The sequence below is a fragment of the Pholis gunnellus genome, assembly GCF_910591455.1.
Source record: "Pholis gunnellus genome assembly, chromosome: 7".
Lineage (NCBI taxonomy): Eukaryota > Metazoa > Chordata > Actinopteri > Perciformes > Pholidae > Pholis > Pholis gunnellus.
Window position 1 is genome coordinate 13,486,739 of NC_136533.1, and position 16,024 is coordinate 13,502,762.

The 16,024-nt window shown below is 42.0% G+C and overlaps 1 protein-coding gene across 1 annotated transcript in view; it reads left to right on the plus strand.

Moving 5' to 3' along the window:
- Positions 1–1,312: 1,312 nt before the first annotated feature.
- ptprq (protein tyrosine phosphatase receptor type Q) overlaps positions 1,313–16,024 on the plus strand; it is a gene marked incomplete at its 5' end in the record, with an annotated part of 33,997 nt that continues 19,285 nt past the window's right edge. Inside the window, 24 exons of the mRNA XM_079163778.1 lie at positions 1,313–1,357; positions 1,707–1,832; positions 1,920–2,064; positions 2,207–2,491; positions 2,595–2,809; positions 4,150–4,330; positions 4,676–5,050; positions 5,147–5,458; positions 6,067–6,360; positions 6,776–7,075; positions 7,297–7,427; positions 7,548–7,677; positions 7,752–7,905; positions 8,080–8,186; positions 8,583–8,680; positions 9,122–9,290; positions 9,483–9,743; positions 9,869–10,029; positions 11,820–11,931; positions 12,494–12,602; positions 13,676–13,790; positions 15,199–15,268; positions 15,376–15,575; positions 15,755–15,983. Coding sequence (XP_079019904.1) covers positions 1,313–1,357; positions 1,707–1,832; positions 1,920–2,064; positions 2,207–2,491; positions 2,595–2,809; positions 4,150–4,330; positions 4,676–5,050; positions 5,147–5,458; positions 6,067–6,360; positions 6,776–7,075; positions 7,297–7,427; positions 7,548–7,677; positions 7,752–7,905; positions 8,080–8,186; positions 8,583–8,680; positions 9,122–9,290; positions 9,483–9,743; positions 9,869–10,029; positions 11,820–11,931; positions 12,494–12,602; positions 13,676–13,790; positions 15,199–15,268; positions 15,376–15,575; positions 15,755–15,983 — 4,324 coding nt within the window. The remainder of the gene's footprint in view (positions 1,358–1,706; positions 1,833–1,919; positions 2,065–2,206; positions 2,492–2,594; positions 2,810–4,149; positions 4,331–4,675; positions 5,051–5,146; positions 5,459–6,066; positions 6,361–6,775; positions 7,076–7,296; positions 7,428–7,547; positions 7,678–7,751; positions 7,906–8,079; positions 8,187–8,582; positions 8,681–9,121; positions 9,291–9,482; positions 9,744–9,868; positions 10,030–11,819; positions 11,932–12,493; positions 12,603–13,675; positions 13,791–15,198; positions 15,269–15,375; positions 15,576–15,754; positions 15,984–16,024) is intronic.

Sequence of the window (16,024 nt, forward strand, 5' to 3'; positions counted from 1 at the left end):
TCGGGTGGTGGTGCGATGCCATTAGCCTCTTATCCTACTGTATATTAACAATTGATATTATGTTGACACAGAAGTTGTTGCATTTTTCATATCCGCTGTTGGGTTCAAATACTGTACATGCTTTACATTTAGCCTTTGTACAAATGAGTGTTGTGCAAAGCTTTTTTCCTTAGAAAAGTTTGATGTGACCTTCGGGCTTTTGTAGTTTCTGTAGTTTGTAGTCGGGGAATAAAAGATTTAACAGGTGACCTTGTCTGAATTATTGCAAGACTGGCTGACCTCATGACCTGCAATGTGTCCTTTTCAAACACACTTAGGAGTTTCTCGTCCTCAAATGGTATTAAACGCACACTCTCATCCTGATTCAGCATTTGTAGTGCTGACATGTGTTTGTGCTTCTCCTCTCAAAGATTATTGCTGTGTGGGAGTCGCCTCTTCACAACAGAACCCCTCAGTAGACTCAGCTCCCTGTGTGTCAATCATTTCTCCCTTTCACATTCCTGTCATTCCACACGGGCCAGCTCTCCTACCACACCCCACATCCGAGCCAAACCATTCTCACCGCTGCACTTTGTTATGAACAGTTTGGAGCCCGTGCTTATTTTAGAGGTTAAGAAAACAAAATCTTAGACCTGTCTGCTGTGACTGACTTGCTGACTGTCGGTCATCCAGAAGGGTTGAAGCTGGTGGCTTTGCCAGCTAAGCACATCTCAATTTACCACACAGCCCCACCACATCTCTTGTTATCCCTCTCCCTTCCCCTCAGAACGCCCCACATGCCCAGCCTCCCCACCTCTCCTCTCCTCAGGAGCCCAGCTCTGGAGTGGCCATGTGCCCGTCGTTACCATGGTGAACTGCTCTTATCCCAACAAAGAGCCGGAACAAATTGGGTTGAACTCATACATCCCCTCTCTCTCTCTCTCTCTCTCGCTCTCTCTCTCTCTCTCTCTAGCCATACTCACCCAAAGATCGTCTCCTACTTCATTAAAGGGTTTGCTTCTCGGAGGAAACAGCCGTTGAAATCTTGACTTTGAGTGCGCGCTAAATTCAAAGTCCAGGCTCTGCGTAAAACTGAAGTAAAAGCAAGTCGAGATTTCCCCATGATTTATAGCTAATATGTAATCCACGACTTGTCAACTCTTAAAACAGTTACAGTTAACTTTTTGGACGCTCAGCTGGTCGCCAGCGAGCCAAATAGTTTGGGACTTTCCACAGCTGATGTTTTGTGAAGGGTATGCTCCGAAGTGATGAAAGTGATCGTTCGCATCCAGGTGGATCAGTGACTGCTCGATGAGATGGAGTGACCTTTCCAATGGGTGGAACAGAGATTCTGTGTTTACTTGCTAGTTTATGCCAGGTAAGAGAATATCCATCATGCTGATGTATCTTCCCAGGTGTATTGTAACCGTTTTTTTAAAGGTGCTGAATTGACGCTCCCCATGTGTGTGTTGTAATCTGAGTTTCTCTGTAAGTGCATTTTTCATCATTTAGTTGTGTACCAATGGCACTGGCTAGCTCACGTTAATATCTGTGCTCTGCTCATACGGTGTTTACTGCTGATAATGCGTCCCGACCGATGGTGTTGGCTCTGTCAGCACTGTTAGCTTCTAGCCGTCGCCATGTTGAGAGCCATGTGGATAGAATCCCTCTTGAGGTACATAGGATTGTTAGCTTCTGTGACACATGCTACTTTTACACCTCCTCAGGTTGTCTTGCTGACCTGTGAACAGCATTTAAACCCTGTTGAGGTTGAAGTTGTATTTCAGTCCTTCGCATCAACAAAAGTTTCAGATGCCTACACAGTCACCTGCAGGACTGCAAGTAACCAGCTGGTAAGAACAATGGCATGTTTACTCTGGTTCTAGTTTCATTCATTTGAGTTTATTTTTACAACTAAATTAATGGTCACATCTCTGCAGGTGTATGTGGAGCCCATCCACCATTCAGCATGCTCCCCTGAGTGCAACATTTCATTACGATTGGTTGAGGACCCAAGAGGATACAACATCTCACTGACAGCCAGCAGAAGTGATACTTCTCTTGAGGCAAAGACTTTTCCCTTCAGTGAGTGTCTGTGAACGCTGAATATCACTTTTCTGATGTAGAAAGATAACATGCTTGATAAGTGTTTGGTATAATGCCTATTGACATTATTTTGTTTCATCTTGTCTCTACTCCTTCCCTTTTCTACTGTATATGTGTCCAGTTCCAGTCTCCCTGTCCTCCCTTCATGTGTACAGCACGACTAATACTGCTCTCCTGATGTGGAAACTTCACAAACAACAAACCCTATCCACCTTGAGTCTACACAACACTCACACACAATCTGTCACGCACATCTTCAACATAAACTCATCAGAGACAAACTCTCAGTACACAGTGAAAGGTCTCCAGCCTGGCACACGCTTCAAGGCCAAAGTTGTGGTCACTACATTCCTCAAACACCTTAATATGACCCTGAAGCAGAGACTCAGCATTGATATTGAAACAGGTATTGTACACATTTGCTTTACCACAATCAATTCATCATATGACAACAATTTGATCCTCTGTCTTAAAAAAGACTATTAGTTGATGATAATTACTGTCTCCAGCTCAGTGCCCACCTGGCTGGTTGGCCAATGGGAGAAGCTGCTACACTGTGAGAAGGACGGGTTTGACCTGGACTGACGCCCAGCACAGCTGCGGAGGCCTGGCAGCCGGAAGTCACCTGGCTGATCTGAAGACCGTGGAAGATCTGCTTTTCATATCTTCTCACCTGCTGAGCCACAACCTGCTGCTGCTATGGACCGGACTCAATGACCAGCAGGTAGCTAAATAATTGCCACGTATTGTGACATACCATTTACACTGTCAGAATAGCTCTTTGAGAATGTGCATTTCCACATTTGGGAATTTTCATGAATAACTTGTAAATTTTGTAATTTAAAGAGAGATTTGTCCAGAAAACCTAGTGGCTAAATATTTACAAGGTCACTGATAGAGAAGGCATGACTGTTTTATGTTCTATGGCTCTGAGTGGTTGTTTTATTGATTAACGTTTGTTCCACCAATCATATGCAGCTATGGTGATGACACACAGTGTAAATCTTATTATTGTCAATTAAGAGAGCATTATAGAGCGTGGCAGAAGGAGTTACATCCGATAGCTTGTCTTTGGGAATTCAGTTGCGGGATTTTGTTGCCGTGCGCTCCGTTATGTGCAACAGGAAAAGTGAGTAATTCATGTTTTCTTTTGTTAGAAATAGAGTTTAAGAAAGAGAAGTGATTCACGACTAATTTATGTTGAAAAATTTGTTTTTGTGAGTACCAAACCATTTTGAAAGTATTTAATGTGGCACATTTTTTTATTTAAATGTTTAAATACATATCAAGTCCCTAGCTATCATGAAGTGACACAATTGCATTTTTGGGCCACGTGGGCCGCTGATGAAAGGTTTGTAATATTTATATATTTGCAGTATTACAAACTTGGTGTCTGTGGTGACAAAAAAATGGTGGTACTATAGTTTTTATCAAGGCCTACACACAAAAAATGGCTCTATACACAAAATGTGGACACCCTGTAATTCAACTTTGTACATTAGCAGTAAGAAGTAATAGTGCATGCTTATTATAACCGATATAGTTATAGTTATTCTGACCTGCAAGACTGTCAGAATCATGCAGAATATGGTTCTGTAGGATATGTAGCAATATATGGAAAGTGAACTGCAGGACAGTAGATCTGATTTATGATTAGTTTGAACAAAAAGGCCAAAATAGTTTTATATTTTAGTGAATATACTTAGGAAATTACTACTCTTTGTAGGATTTACTTTTTATGATTTGAGTAGAATAGTTTAAGTAAATACAGTTTACATTTCAAAACTAGCCTTTGTAGACAGTTTTCTTTTTAGCTGCCTGCAGCGAGGTCATTACATGTTAGGGTATATCCTCTGTTTCAAAATCATAGACCAGTAAAAACACAGGGACAGGTGATATTCTTCCAAAGTAGTTTACACTTTCAACAGGAAAAGCCCCAACGCAGCAGTTACTCCTTAAAGAGGAGTAGGAGTAGTTTCTGATACTTTCATTTTAATGACATGATGTCTGTCATGTGTATACTATACATGAAGTGCATAATGTCTCTCTTCTGTCACCCCACAGGAGGAGGGGCATCCTCTCTGGTCTGATGGCTCAGCCTATAACTTGACGAACTCCATGATGTCATTACTGCCAGCCAATCAGACAGACTGTTTCGCCGTTCAGAGGAATGCCACAGGACCAGAATACTTTCTCACTCCATTCTTTTGTAACATCCCCTTACCCTTCATCTGCCATTGCCAGAGTAAATACCTTGTGTAATATACCTTTTATTAACCACATAATTTACTGTGCATACATTATTTGAGACAATTTTGAGATATCCTTTAATTATCACTTGTTAAATTAGTCTACGCAGTTTTACAAAATAATTTGTAATAATAATATAATATATTATATTTATATATTATATTATATATATATAATAATAATTACAAATGTTGCAACGTCATAACCCTCAACCTATGATATTGTTCAATCTCAAGGTAAATAGGTAATGCTAAACACTTACTAGTTAACCCATACCATATTCATTGTGAGCACTTCCTTCCCTCATTTCCTTCTTAACTTGTGTCTCCCTCTTTCACAGCCCCTCCTGTCCCTGCCCCATTCTCCTTTGACCTGGTTCAGGTGACAGAGCAACAAGTACAGCTTCGTTGGAGTGACCTCTCACCCTTCAACTCTCTTAATCTTTCTTCTTTTGAGATATTCCTCCAGTACCAAGAGGAGGCTGATGGAGAGTCGGGTCAAGATGAAGAAGATGGAAGCAGGAAGTCAGAGGACAAAAAGGGGACACAGAGCTTGAGCGGTGTCAGAAAAATCGTCAAGGTCCCCATATTCCTCTCCTCCAGAGGGGTAGCAGTGACAGGTTTGTCTCCAGGGAGCATCTACTCTTTCACCCTTCGAGCTTCTCATCCTGCTGGCTCCAGCTGGAGCTTGGGACAAACACGAACTGCGCACACTAGTGAGTGTGCTGACACACATAAAGTACACACAAGCAAGCACAAGCATCTTGTGGTAACATATATAACTTCAAAGCTTTGTGTTCTCTTCCTTACAGGACCTCTTCCTCCTCAAAATATCACTTTTGGCCCCAGTACCGTCAGTCAGATTAGTGTCCACTGGATAATGACAGATGCACATTTAAGGCTTAGATGGACCTTTGTTGTGCGCTATGTGGACATGTCTTCACGACAAGAGAGCATAGTTGGAAGGACAAATATCTCCAGGTTATCTGAGACTGGTGGGCTGCAGGCATACGCTGCTGTGATTGGAGGGCTGGAGTCTCACAGGAAATACAGAGTTGAAGTTTACACCGTCACCCAGCATGGCATAGAGAGCTGTGGACAAGTGCCTGTGACTGTCCAGACTGGTAAGCATGTAACAGGACGTTTTCACAGCAGATATGTGTGATGCCTCTGTTCTATTGTTCCAGTGAGCCATGACAGGGTCACAGTGAGCCAACATCCACAATACCAGGACCCTGAAATTCTATTATTTACACCTGGAATTTTCATCAATTCATGATGATTCATTTTAATTTCTATGAAATCTAGAAAGATGTATTTTGAAAATGTGGGAAAGATACACAAATGAGAACTTCACAATCACAAGGTTGCATTAATTAACTGTTATTGCCATTATAGACCATCTTTTTCACCCAGACAGTACAATACAATCCAAGATTTGACTGCACTTTTGGTTGTGAAGCTAAACATCTTCACAACAGAGGTCCAGTCAGGGGTTTTAGTGGACTAGTCTTTGACTGTCCTGCTGTGATGATCATTTTTCTAGATACATTTATGATCAAAAGCATTAATAAAACACTTATCTGTCTGCCAAAGTGGATACGTTTCAGATGTTTTCAAATTTACGGTATGTAATTGTCCAAACAAAAACCATGCATAGTTGTGTAATGCAGACTTTGCTTTGACTCAAGTTAGCTGACAACGAAATAACAATCTCCTTTGTGCCTCTTAGCGGTGAAGGCCCCTAGTGGCCTGGTGGTGTTGAACACAACAGGAGATCTGACAGTCTGCTGGACCAGTTCACCTGATCACCCACCAGATGGTTATTATGTCACATCCCACCCACCCATTTATCCCACTCTAACCTCACTGTGGATAAACCAGACCAGTCCCGGGGCACAGTGGGCACGTCAGTCTGTGTGTGTTAATTTGGGCACATTTACTCCAGGTCAGTCTTATGAAATAGGAGTTGTCTCTCTGAGGGGAAAGGACAGGAGCAACAGGACCAGAATCATACACACCACAGGTAAGAGAAACAGCAATACCGCCTTTAAAGGAGAGGTTTATCTGAAGCTAAGATAAGGCCTCAGTAGTCAGAGGTAGCCAGTGGGTATCGACCAAAGTTACATCTTTTTTTAGATTACATTTCTCTTTTTTTTGGTCTTTTTTCCCTGTTGAGTGGAAGGATAGTAATTAAAAAAGAAGGGGGTTGTGCTAAACAGGCTGTGACTTAATTTTACCAATTTAGAAAGCTTCAGATAAACTTCTTGATACACAGACAGAATGAAGACTTCGGATTTAGTCCCCTATGGCCAGTATGGATAAAATAAATGATTACAGCAAGCAAAACATGTTTCAATATTAATTTTGGCACCTGACCTGAATTAACCTATCTTTTAATCTTTTATCGTTGTGTCTTGTTTCTCCCTCTGTATGTCTAGATCCAATGCCAGTTCAGGCAGCAGTCCCCCTTTCAGTGGGCACAAACTCTGCACAACTTTACATCCAGCATCCACATCTGGGCCTGATTGATGGGGTGAACGTGTGTGTATGTCCAGGATTGTGTGACAGTCTGTGTGAGGGACTGTGTGGGAACACATGTCACTGGTACTCCCTGCCTGCTGGTGTTCATATCATAACCCTGAGCAACCTCAGTCCAGGATCAGAGCACCAGCTCAAGGTGTACAGCACAAGCCGAGAGCAGATGGGACCACCGTACTACACCCGCCCCGTTAGAACAAGTGAGTTGCCTCTGCTAATACTAGTGCTTAGTGGCAGCAGACACATTCAAATTGCTGTAGTTGAAGGTGTCGTTATAAACATTTGGGCTTATATTGACTTAAATGATCGCACAACATAGTGGGTCCTTCTCTGTTAGTGTATTTTAACCTGGAAAAGTTAATTCGTATTTTCAGTATGTTAGAAGAATAATTACAGTGTAGGATATGTTTTTTGATTTTAGGTCTGGCTACTCCTAACAGAGTGAGGGAAGGCGTGGTGACAGATTCGTCCATAGAGCTGCTTTGGGATCCAGCACCAGGACAGGCTCACAGCTACGAGGTCATCTGCCTAAACTGTGACCACTCACAAATGGTAAACCCAGAAGTTGGTCCAAGTTTATTTCCTCTCAGCCACTGCATGAGCAAACATTGCATCAGGAAATACAAAGGGACCCATATAGAGTGTTTATGTTATACCATTTGTGTGCTACAGGTGCAGAAGGTGTTCAGTCAGAGCGCAACGTTTTCTAGTCTGACTCCAGGCAGAATCTACCACTTTGCAGTACGAACAGAGAAGGAGTCCTTCACAGACAGTTCCCCTGTCACCATCAACATCACTGCAGGTAAGTGCACACATACACACACTGCTCAATCTTTCTATGTTAACTAACTATGTGGAATGTTTGTTATACGCCAGCCCCCAGCCCAGTAAAGATGTCTCTTGTGAATAAAACCACATCATCCATACGCGTACGTTGGAGTATGGTCAGGGGAGTGGCGAGCGGACTCATCCTGTCAATCAAAAACAGAACATTCAGTGAAGAGCTGATGATTTCTCATCGGGAGGCCAGGTCAGTCTCACTCTTATCAGCCAATGCACAAATTATTACAGTTTTATGAGACTGTAATAACAATCACCAGATTAAAACTATATTTCATAACAACTGAGTGCAGTTGTAGTGCAACATGGATTACTCAAAGTCTGTGCTTAGAAAACAATGACTGCTGGAGCTGTGTGTTCACAGATCTTACAGCTTTGAAGGCCTCGCTTATGGAAGCCAATATACCATCGAAGTGATTAGCACCAGCGGGGAAAGAAGGAGTAAACCTGCTACTATGATCCTCCATACTAGTAAGTTTAAGAGTTTGAGACATATGCAACGCCGGGACCAAATACTGGTTGTGAGTGCCCACATTTGCATGTGTGTGAGGGAGGAAGAGAGAGAGAGAGAGAGAGAGAGAGAGAAAAAAATTAGTTGGAACACAAATTGAATGGAGCTGGAAATGTCTCGTCAGAAGAGAGCCAAAATATGCAAATAAAACTTAGAATACAATGTAAAAGTATAAAGAAAATATTCATATTCATATTATTCTGAAAATGAATAGTATTGATGGTTAATTGCTTGTTTAAAGTGAACCAATAAAGTTTTCAAAGAGTTTATATTCAAACGTGTATTACCTATAGTGACAGATGACGATGAGTCAGTTCATGAATGGTGTCTCATGCTAATGGTACTCTTGTCTCCAGTCCCAGAGGTGCCACAGGATGTGACTCTTTCAGAGCAGGTAGTGACGTCTGTGTTTGTAACCTGGAGACCACCGCCAGGACAGGTGGAGGGGTACAAGGTAAGACATGTAAAATACTTCAGCTGTTCAGGTCCAAGAAATCAAAGTAGGAGAGACAGGCATTATAGGTTGGTATGCCATAGTAACGTCCAGACAGATGTCAGTCCTCATTTGTCTTACACACACGTTCCTCAAAATGTGTTTTCTTCAAAGGACAAAGAAGGCCACATGCGTCAGGTTCTGCACTCACCTGTTGGTTACTTAGAAACCGTTGTCAGCACACCACAGATTTGGTTACCAGCCCTTTAAAGATGTATGACCTCAGTAGAGCCACGACCAGGGAGAATGACCAAGCACATTACATGCACGCACAATACCCATCCACATTAACAAACATAAATAAAAGATATTAGTACATATAAAGGATTGATAAAGCAGAAATGTGGCATGTTTTTGCAGCCAGTAATTGAAACTTGGGACTTTTTTTTTTCTTTCTCTCAGCTTGTTTTTGGCCTGCGGTCTGTGGACAGGAAATCATGGATTGAGGTTCTTGTCCAGGACGCACGTTATGAGATCAGGGATTTGATCCCGGGGTCAGACTACAGTGTCAGCATTCAGAGTGTGCTTGGCTCAGACACCAGTCAGGCAGTCCACAGAGAGTTCAGCACACGTAAGAGATACTCATGCATACAGGCACACACACACACATACAGAAACAGACCGGTCTAAATTCTGTGCAGTAAGATAGAAAAAGCTGTTTGTGATTCCTCGATGCATAATGCCCTCGAAACACATAAAATAATGGAATAGTAGCCAAAGAGACGAAAAACAAAGGTGTAAAGTTGCAAAAACTGTGTTCCAGGCCCAGCGGGATTATGCGCTCTTCATTTAGGCCACATGAACTCTTCTTCTGTCTCTGTGAGCTGGGACAGTGCGTTTGGAGAGTTTGACTTTCACAGAGTCACTGTGGCCAACACCTCAGGCACAACCACGCACACCGTACCCAAGGAGGAACAGGTTGCCGTTGTTACAGGGCTGGTGGACGGCTGCAGTTACAACGTGAGCGCTGAGAGAGTCAGAGGAGTGACAGCGGGCAGCGCTGCCTTTCTGACTGTAACCACAGGTAGACGATATTACAAGGGCTACAACACTACATTAATATCGACTAACCTGATCACCCTTTCGTTGTGTTTTTTTACTTTCTCCACCTCTCTGACTGTATTCCTCCCTTTCTTGTCTTTTTATGAGGGCCAGCACGTGTGCGAGGTGTGCGTGTCGTGAATGTCTCTGCACGTGCATTCTCGTTACGTTGGAAGCAGGCGATTGGGTGTGTGGATCATTATCAAGTCAACCTGCTACCAAACCAGGGAAAGGTCACAGTGTACCCTGCCTGTGACGAATACATTCAGGTACACACACACACATACTCAACGAAACACACACACACACTCACACACACTGCTTAGATATAACAACAATGACATTTCTGAACTTACAGTTTCACCTAATAAACTCATTGTAGCGAGTTGGACAATGGGACAGTACAGTTCACCTGAATGCACTCAATGCAGTTTCATGAAGAGCAGTAAAACGGGAAGAAGTCAGGCATTGTAGATCTAGACATACAGCTGAGCGTACAATCTACACACACACACACACACACACATGCATGCTTCTTTAGCTCTCCTCCCATTCAACCAAATCCCGCCCCATACCATCTCTTCCCAGCTGCCAGGTGTCAGATACCCCCAAAATGTAACCTTACACACCACACACACAGAGCACAGGGTTGAGTAATATATCTCATTATTTATTAAGTTGGCCTCATGAGCTCAACCCTGAATCATTCATTTGCTTAAGCAGCTCTCCCTAGAGAGAGCGAGAGAGAGAGAGATAGAGACCAGAGGGAGAATGTTAGCCTCGTGCTAATGAGAGGATTCACTCTCCTCCTTAGTTAGCCACACAAATTTTGGAATACCTCAAGACCAAGAGCCGTTATTATCCAATTCCTGGACAACTAACCCTGTGACCTTTTACTCATGCCGCTAACCAGCTCCTAGACCCTGGAGTTATTCCTCTTTACCTCTGTGGAGTACCTGTAAGACCACTGCTAGCCATTGTGCACTAACACTGGATGCAGCTCCACTGGCGACGCCTCTAACCTGCTGTGTCTAAACTAAAGCTAACTCTGCTAACCAGCATGGCCTTCTTCTCACTTATCCTGCTGCTAACACTCTGCTTGGGACAGGTACACTCACAGGTAAGAATGCAACACTCTGGCATTGATGTGCACATAGATGTTTATATACTCAGATATGCGGAACATAAATACAACACTGTTCGTTGTATTTCTGGGAGGTAACATAAGGTATGAGTGTGAATTATTGCCATCCAAACATACTAATGTCACAGGTCCAAATGTTTAAAAGCAAAAAGACTGCAACACAGTTCTTCTGTCGCAAAAATATATTAAGATACAAACAAGTGCAGCCACAAGCTGTCAAATTAAGTTAAGTGGTGATATTCTAGTGGGCTACATAATGGAATAAAACAGAAGGCTGAGTGCCTTTAGGGTTATTGCAGATTCTTTCGTAATTTAGTTTTATTCCTGGTTCTATTTGGGGAGATTTGTCAGAGGAGTGCTCTATTTTACGAATATGTTCTACAGTAGTGATTGCCAACCAGGGTTATGTGTATGGAATACCTGTGTAGTTGTCAGGGAGCATTTGGAAAAATTGTTAAGTAGCAAATTTGAAAAAAAAGATAATTAGATTTAAAACAAAAAAATCCATAAATGTTTCTGTTTTGAAGAAAAATAAATACTTGAAATAATTAGTCTATTAGTTGATTGACAGAACTTTATTTAAAGCACTGAAACAAGAATTACCTAAAATTATCCAATTCCAGGTTCACTATTATGAAGAGTTGCTGCTTTTTCTTGTCTGACGTGATCACAAACAGAATATCTGGAATTGGACTGTAACCAAAACCAGCTATAACAAATTGCAATTCACAGACCAAGCAATGGAAAAAAAATATATATATATATCACCTCGGACTTTAGGAAATAGTGATGAACCATTCTTCTCGTTCTCTTATATTTGTATAGAGCAATACACAACTTGCATTGACAGTGTTAAGTTACATCCTGTTCGAAATCAATAAAAAAAAAAAACGTGTTTTTGTTTTGTTTTTGCAGGCTGATGTGGTGAATGTCACTCCAGGGAGACGTTACAGTGTAGCGGTCACAGCAGTCTCCTCCTCCAACATCAGCCCCGGAGTCAGCCGCATGATCAATACTAATGAGAGTGGTGAGTCGTGCACACGCGGTTTAGTGTTGTTTGGATGGAGTTTGTTTTTGAGTGTTAAAGTGCCATCAGGTTCTCGTCTGCCCTCTGCTGTTTAATACAGTCCCTTATAGCAAGCACACACACACACACACACACGCACACACGTCGAGGGAAAGGAATTAGTACAGTAGGTGTGTGTGTGTTTAATTCCTCTTAGGTAACTTAAGCCTGGGCTTTTGAACCGCAGGATGAATGGGTCTCCAGTGAATGTCATTGAAATGCCACTACTGTGTGAGGGCTTATTCATCAGAGTTCAGCCTCAATAGCACTCCAACCCACACACACACACACACACACACACACACACGCACACACTCGTAGAATCAGTCCCCACAGACAACAACACTATTTTTCAAATGACTGTGGTACCGTGTATGGTTGAGTTCTGATATACAGAGGTTCTGTACTAAAATATCTGTGTTGTACGTTTGCTGTATTTATGGTGTGGAACACAGTAGACGATGTGGAAAGACAGTCTTCTGTTCTCTTCTCTCCTTCACACACTTCATTTCTTCTCCTCCAGTTGCGGGCCGACCTTTAGGCCTAGAAGGAGAGGCCGTGGGCTCCAATGGTATTCTTCTCGCCTGGACAATGCCATCTGATGCCAACAATATTGACGGATACGTCATCAGGTAATTCATTGTTGTCGTCTTGAAAAACAATTTGCTCTTGGTTTCTATATACATTTAGGGGTCTAGCTGTATTGCACAGCTAGTATTGAGACTTGTATTTATTACATGCATGGGAATAAGCCTATTGATGTGTTTTCAGGGGTGAAAGAAGTATTCAAGTCCTAAAAATACTCCATTACAAGTTAAAGTATTCAAAATCATGTTATTAGTAATATTACCAGCAAAAATATACTTAAAGTTGATTATGAAACAGTCTCAATTTAATACTGATGCTTCTATATGGCCTACATAAGTAAACTAGACCATTCGCGAGAAGATTTTCTATTTTTATCTGCGTATTCTTAATGCCGGTAATTGGTGAACCGGGTCGGATTCTGCTCAAAATCAGACAAAGTCATGCAGGATCACCAGAAAGTCCTTCAGCTCAGACTCCAGCGAGGCCTCTGGCAGCGTCAAGGGGAGAGCGAAGGAGAGCTCCCCGGCCCGGCAGCGGCGGCTCCTCCTCCTGTTAGGAGCAGAGCTTTGCTGGAGGGAAGGGAGGCACAGGGGAACCACAACTGACCGTCAGACCCTGCTGCAGTACATTTTCAGTTTTCTAAAGGGAGTCTGGTACTCGGAGATACACTCTCACTTCTGTCCACAGGGACGCCAAATTCAACACATAAAGAAAGTTCTTTGTAGAAGTTTTAGAAAAAAATCATCAAAAAAAATTGATTTGCATTGAATAAATGTAGAAATATTCTTGCAGCACTCGCAGATTTTTTTAATCTTTTTTTATAAGAAAATAATCCTCAATTCTCGACTTAATTCTAGTCTAAAATGGCCAGAAAAGACATATTTATTTTACTTATGCATTAGGTTTAAGGAGATAATAAAAAATGTAAATGTGTTAAAAGTTCCCTTCTAAAATATAATGAAGTAGAGGTAGCATAACAGGGAAATACTAAAATGAAGTACCTTAAATCTATGCTTAGATACAATTGTTGAGAGTCCTTCATTCAGCCCCATACTGTACATAAATGCATAATGTGAGTTGAAAGATGATGATCTTCAGAGTGGATTTCTGCCTGTAGATACAAGGAGGTGTGTCCCTACCCCGATCCCACCTTCACACAGGTCACCAAGTACATGGACGCACCTGAGACCCTGCTCACTGACTTCACCTCAGGTTCTACATACCACATCGAGGTAGGATATGCAATTGAAGAATTATTCTTTATGGCCATTAAGTTGTAGCTAATAGGAATTCACTTTGGTGAACTCACATCACATAACCGGACTGAGACATGATGACCTAATATAGACTCCGATATCCAACGATCTAAGGTGTATCTCATAACAAACATATTCCTGGACACTGTCCTCCTGTACTCTCATGTGGACAGATCCCACTGGACCGGACTATTCTCTTGATCTGGCTGAATACTGGTAATTGATCCGTCCTGATTTCATTATTAATCAGGTAAACAGATCTATGGATCAGCCATGGCTCTTTCCACTGTCTGTTGTCACTGAGCTTGAATGTGATCGTGCTTATTAGTTTTCAGAATCCATTAACCCACAATGACCTTAATACAAATGGACTCTGAGAGACTGTCACACATCATGATACCTGCACATTCTGTATTTGTGCGCACGCCTTTATGAGTGTGTGTGCTTGTATCATATTACTACTTTGAGTGTGTTGGCCCACACACTAAGCCGTGCAAAAAGCTGAGCTGACAGACCTAAGAATGTTATCGAGGTAATATTACCTGAGCGGTATAAATTGTAGATACGGTAAAGTATACGATTTTGTCAAGTATTTACTTTTTTATTTTAGTGTTATTATCAGGCAATATCGACAATGTCCATTCTTATTCATTACAGTGGTAAACACAAAATGTCCAATTCACAGAGTCATTTGTTCGACTCTATGGTCATTTTAGACTGTAGTTTTTGACGAGGTTATTTTGCATTAGACTGTACAGATGCCGGTGTTGTGCTTGCTCTCGAAGCATGATCCTCTGTTGGTTGATTTTCTAGAAGTATTTGCATTAAGAAACATTTTAAAGCCAATTAGAAAAACATAACATTCACATTTATATTTTTGTTAAATATGCAGTGTCTATAGTTGTTGAGTATACAAATATATAGTAAATAAAAGCTGAAGATGGATGTTTCAAGATAAAGTTTTGGATGTAGCATTCATTATTCTCCATTTCGATGTATTCCCACTTTTGCCTGATAATCAGACTTAAATTGGCATTCAATTTTTTACGTCATTATTAATTTATTTTTCATTCATTTTGATTTATACAGTTTAAATCTTTGAGAAGATTAAAGATGTAGCCGGCAATTCAGAGGCTAAAAGTCTGTTTACATACTGTTCACATACCTGTTGCATAATGTTGTATCATTGTTGTTCATGTTTTACTAGGATCACTGAATCACCTCTAACATCACCTAATCTGGATCTGATGACTGCCCTATTGACACGAACATGAATTAATCATCATTAAGTAATACCTACTCTCTCTCTCTCTCTCTCTCTCTCTCTCTCTCTCTCTCTCGCTCTCTCTCTCTTGCCCCCCCCCCCCCCCCCCCCCCCCTTTAGGTAGCAGCCACATCTCCAGCTGGAATAGGAGCCTTCAGCAAATCTGTATTCATAAAGACCGCTGAGTCCCGTGGGTGTTCATGCACACACTTGCATAATGATCTCAAAATCTAAAACAGTAATTGTGCATACAGAGTATTGTTTGTACGTTCATTTGTGTGTGTGCATCTCCTGCAGCCCCTGGCCTGGTGACCAACTTGACAGCGTTTGCTTCGAACCACACCTTCGTCATGGTTACCTGGTTCCTGCCGCACCGCATCAACGGTCTCATCACGAAGTTTGCGGTGAAGGCTAAACACGCTCGTACTGGGCAGACGGTCCGCACGCTGGAGGTCAATGCAGAGGACATCATGACCGGAGCACTGCCTCACTGCAATGTACTGCATTATACTGTCACCTTCTGTCCGTTTCATTGTTATTGTGAAATGTCCTGTTTCTGTCAGGATTATAGATGCTACCAAGGCACACGGCTGACCGTATGTACAACATAACGCTAGCCATTTCATTTTTTTATTCTCATATACTTTTCCCTCTGTGCGTGACTTTGTATGTGTAGGATGCAGCAGATATCCTGTCCCGAGCGACTCTCAGTCCCTTGGAGATTACAGCATCGACTTCACCCGTCACCCTCTCCGCCATACCCCCTGCAGCCTCCTGGAGTGTGCCCATATCAGTAGGAGTTGATCAACTACGACCTTACACTGCCTATCTATTCGAAGTGTCTGCCTTCACCTCTGATGGAGAAGGACAGATAGCCTCCACTATGGTCCGCATGCCAGAATCAGGTGTGAAAAACAGGCAAACGAGGCTGTACCCTTTGTTTGAT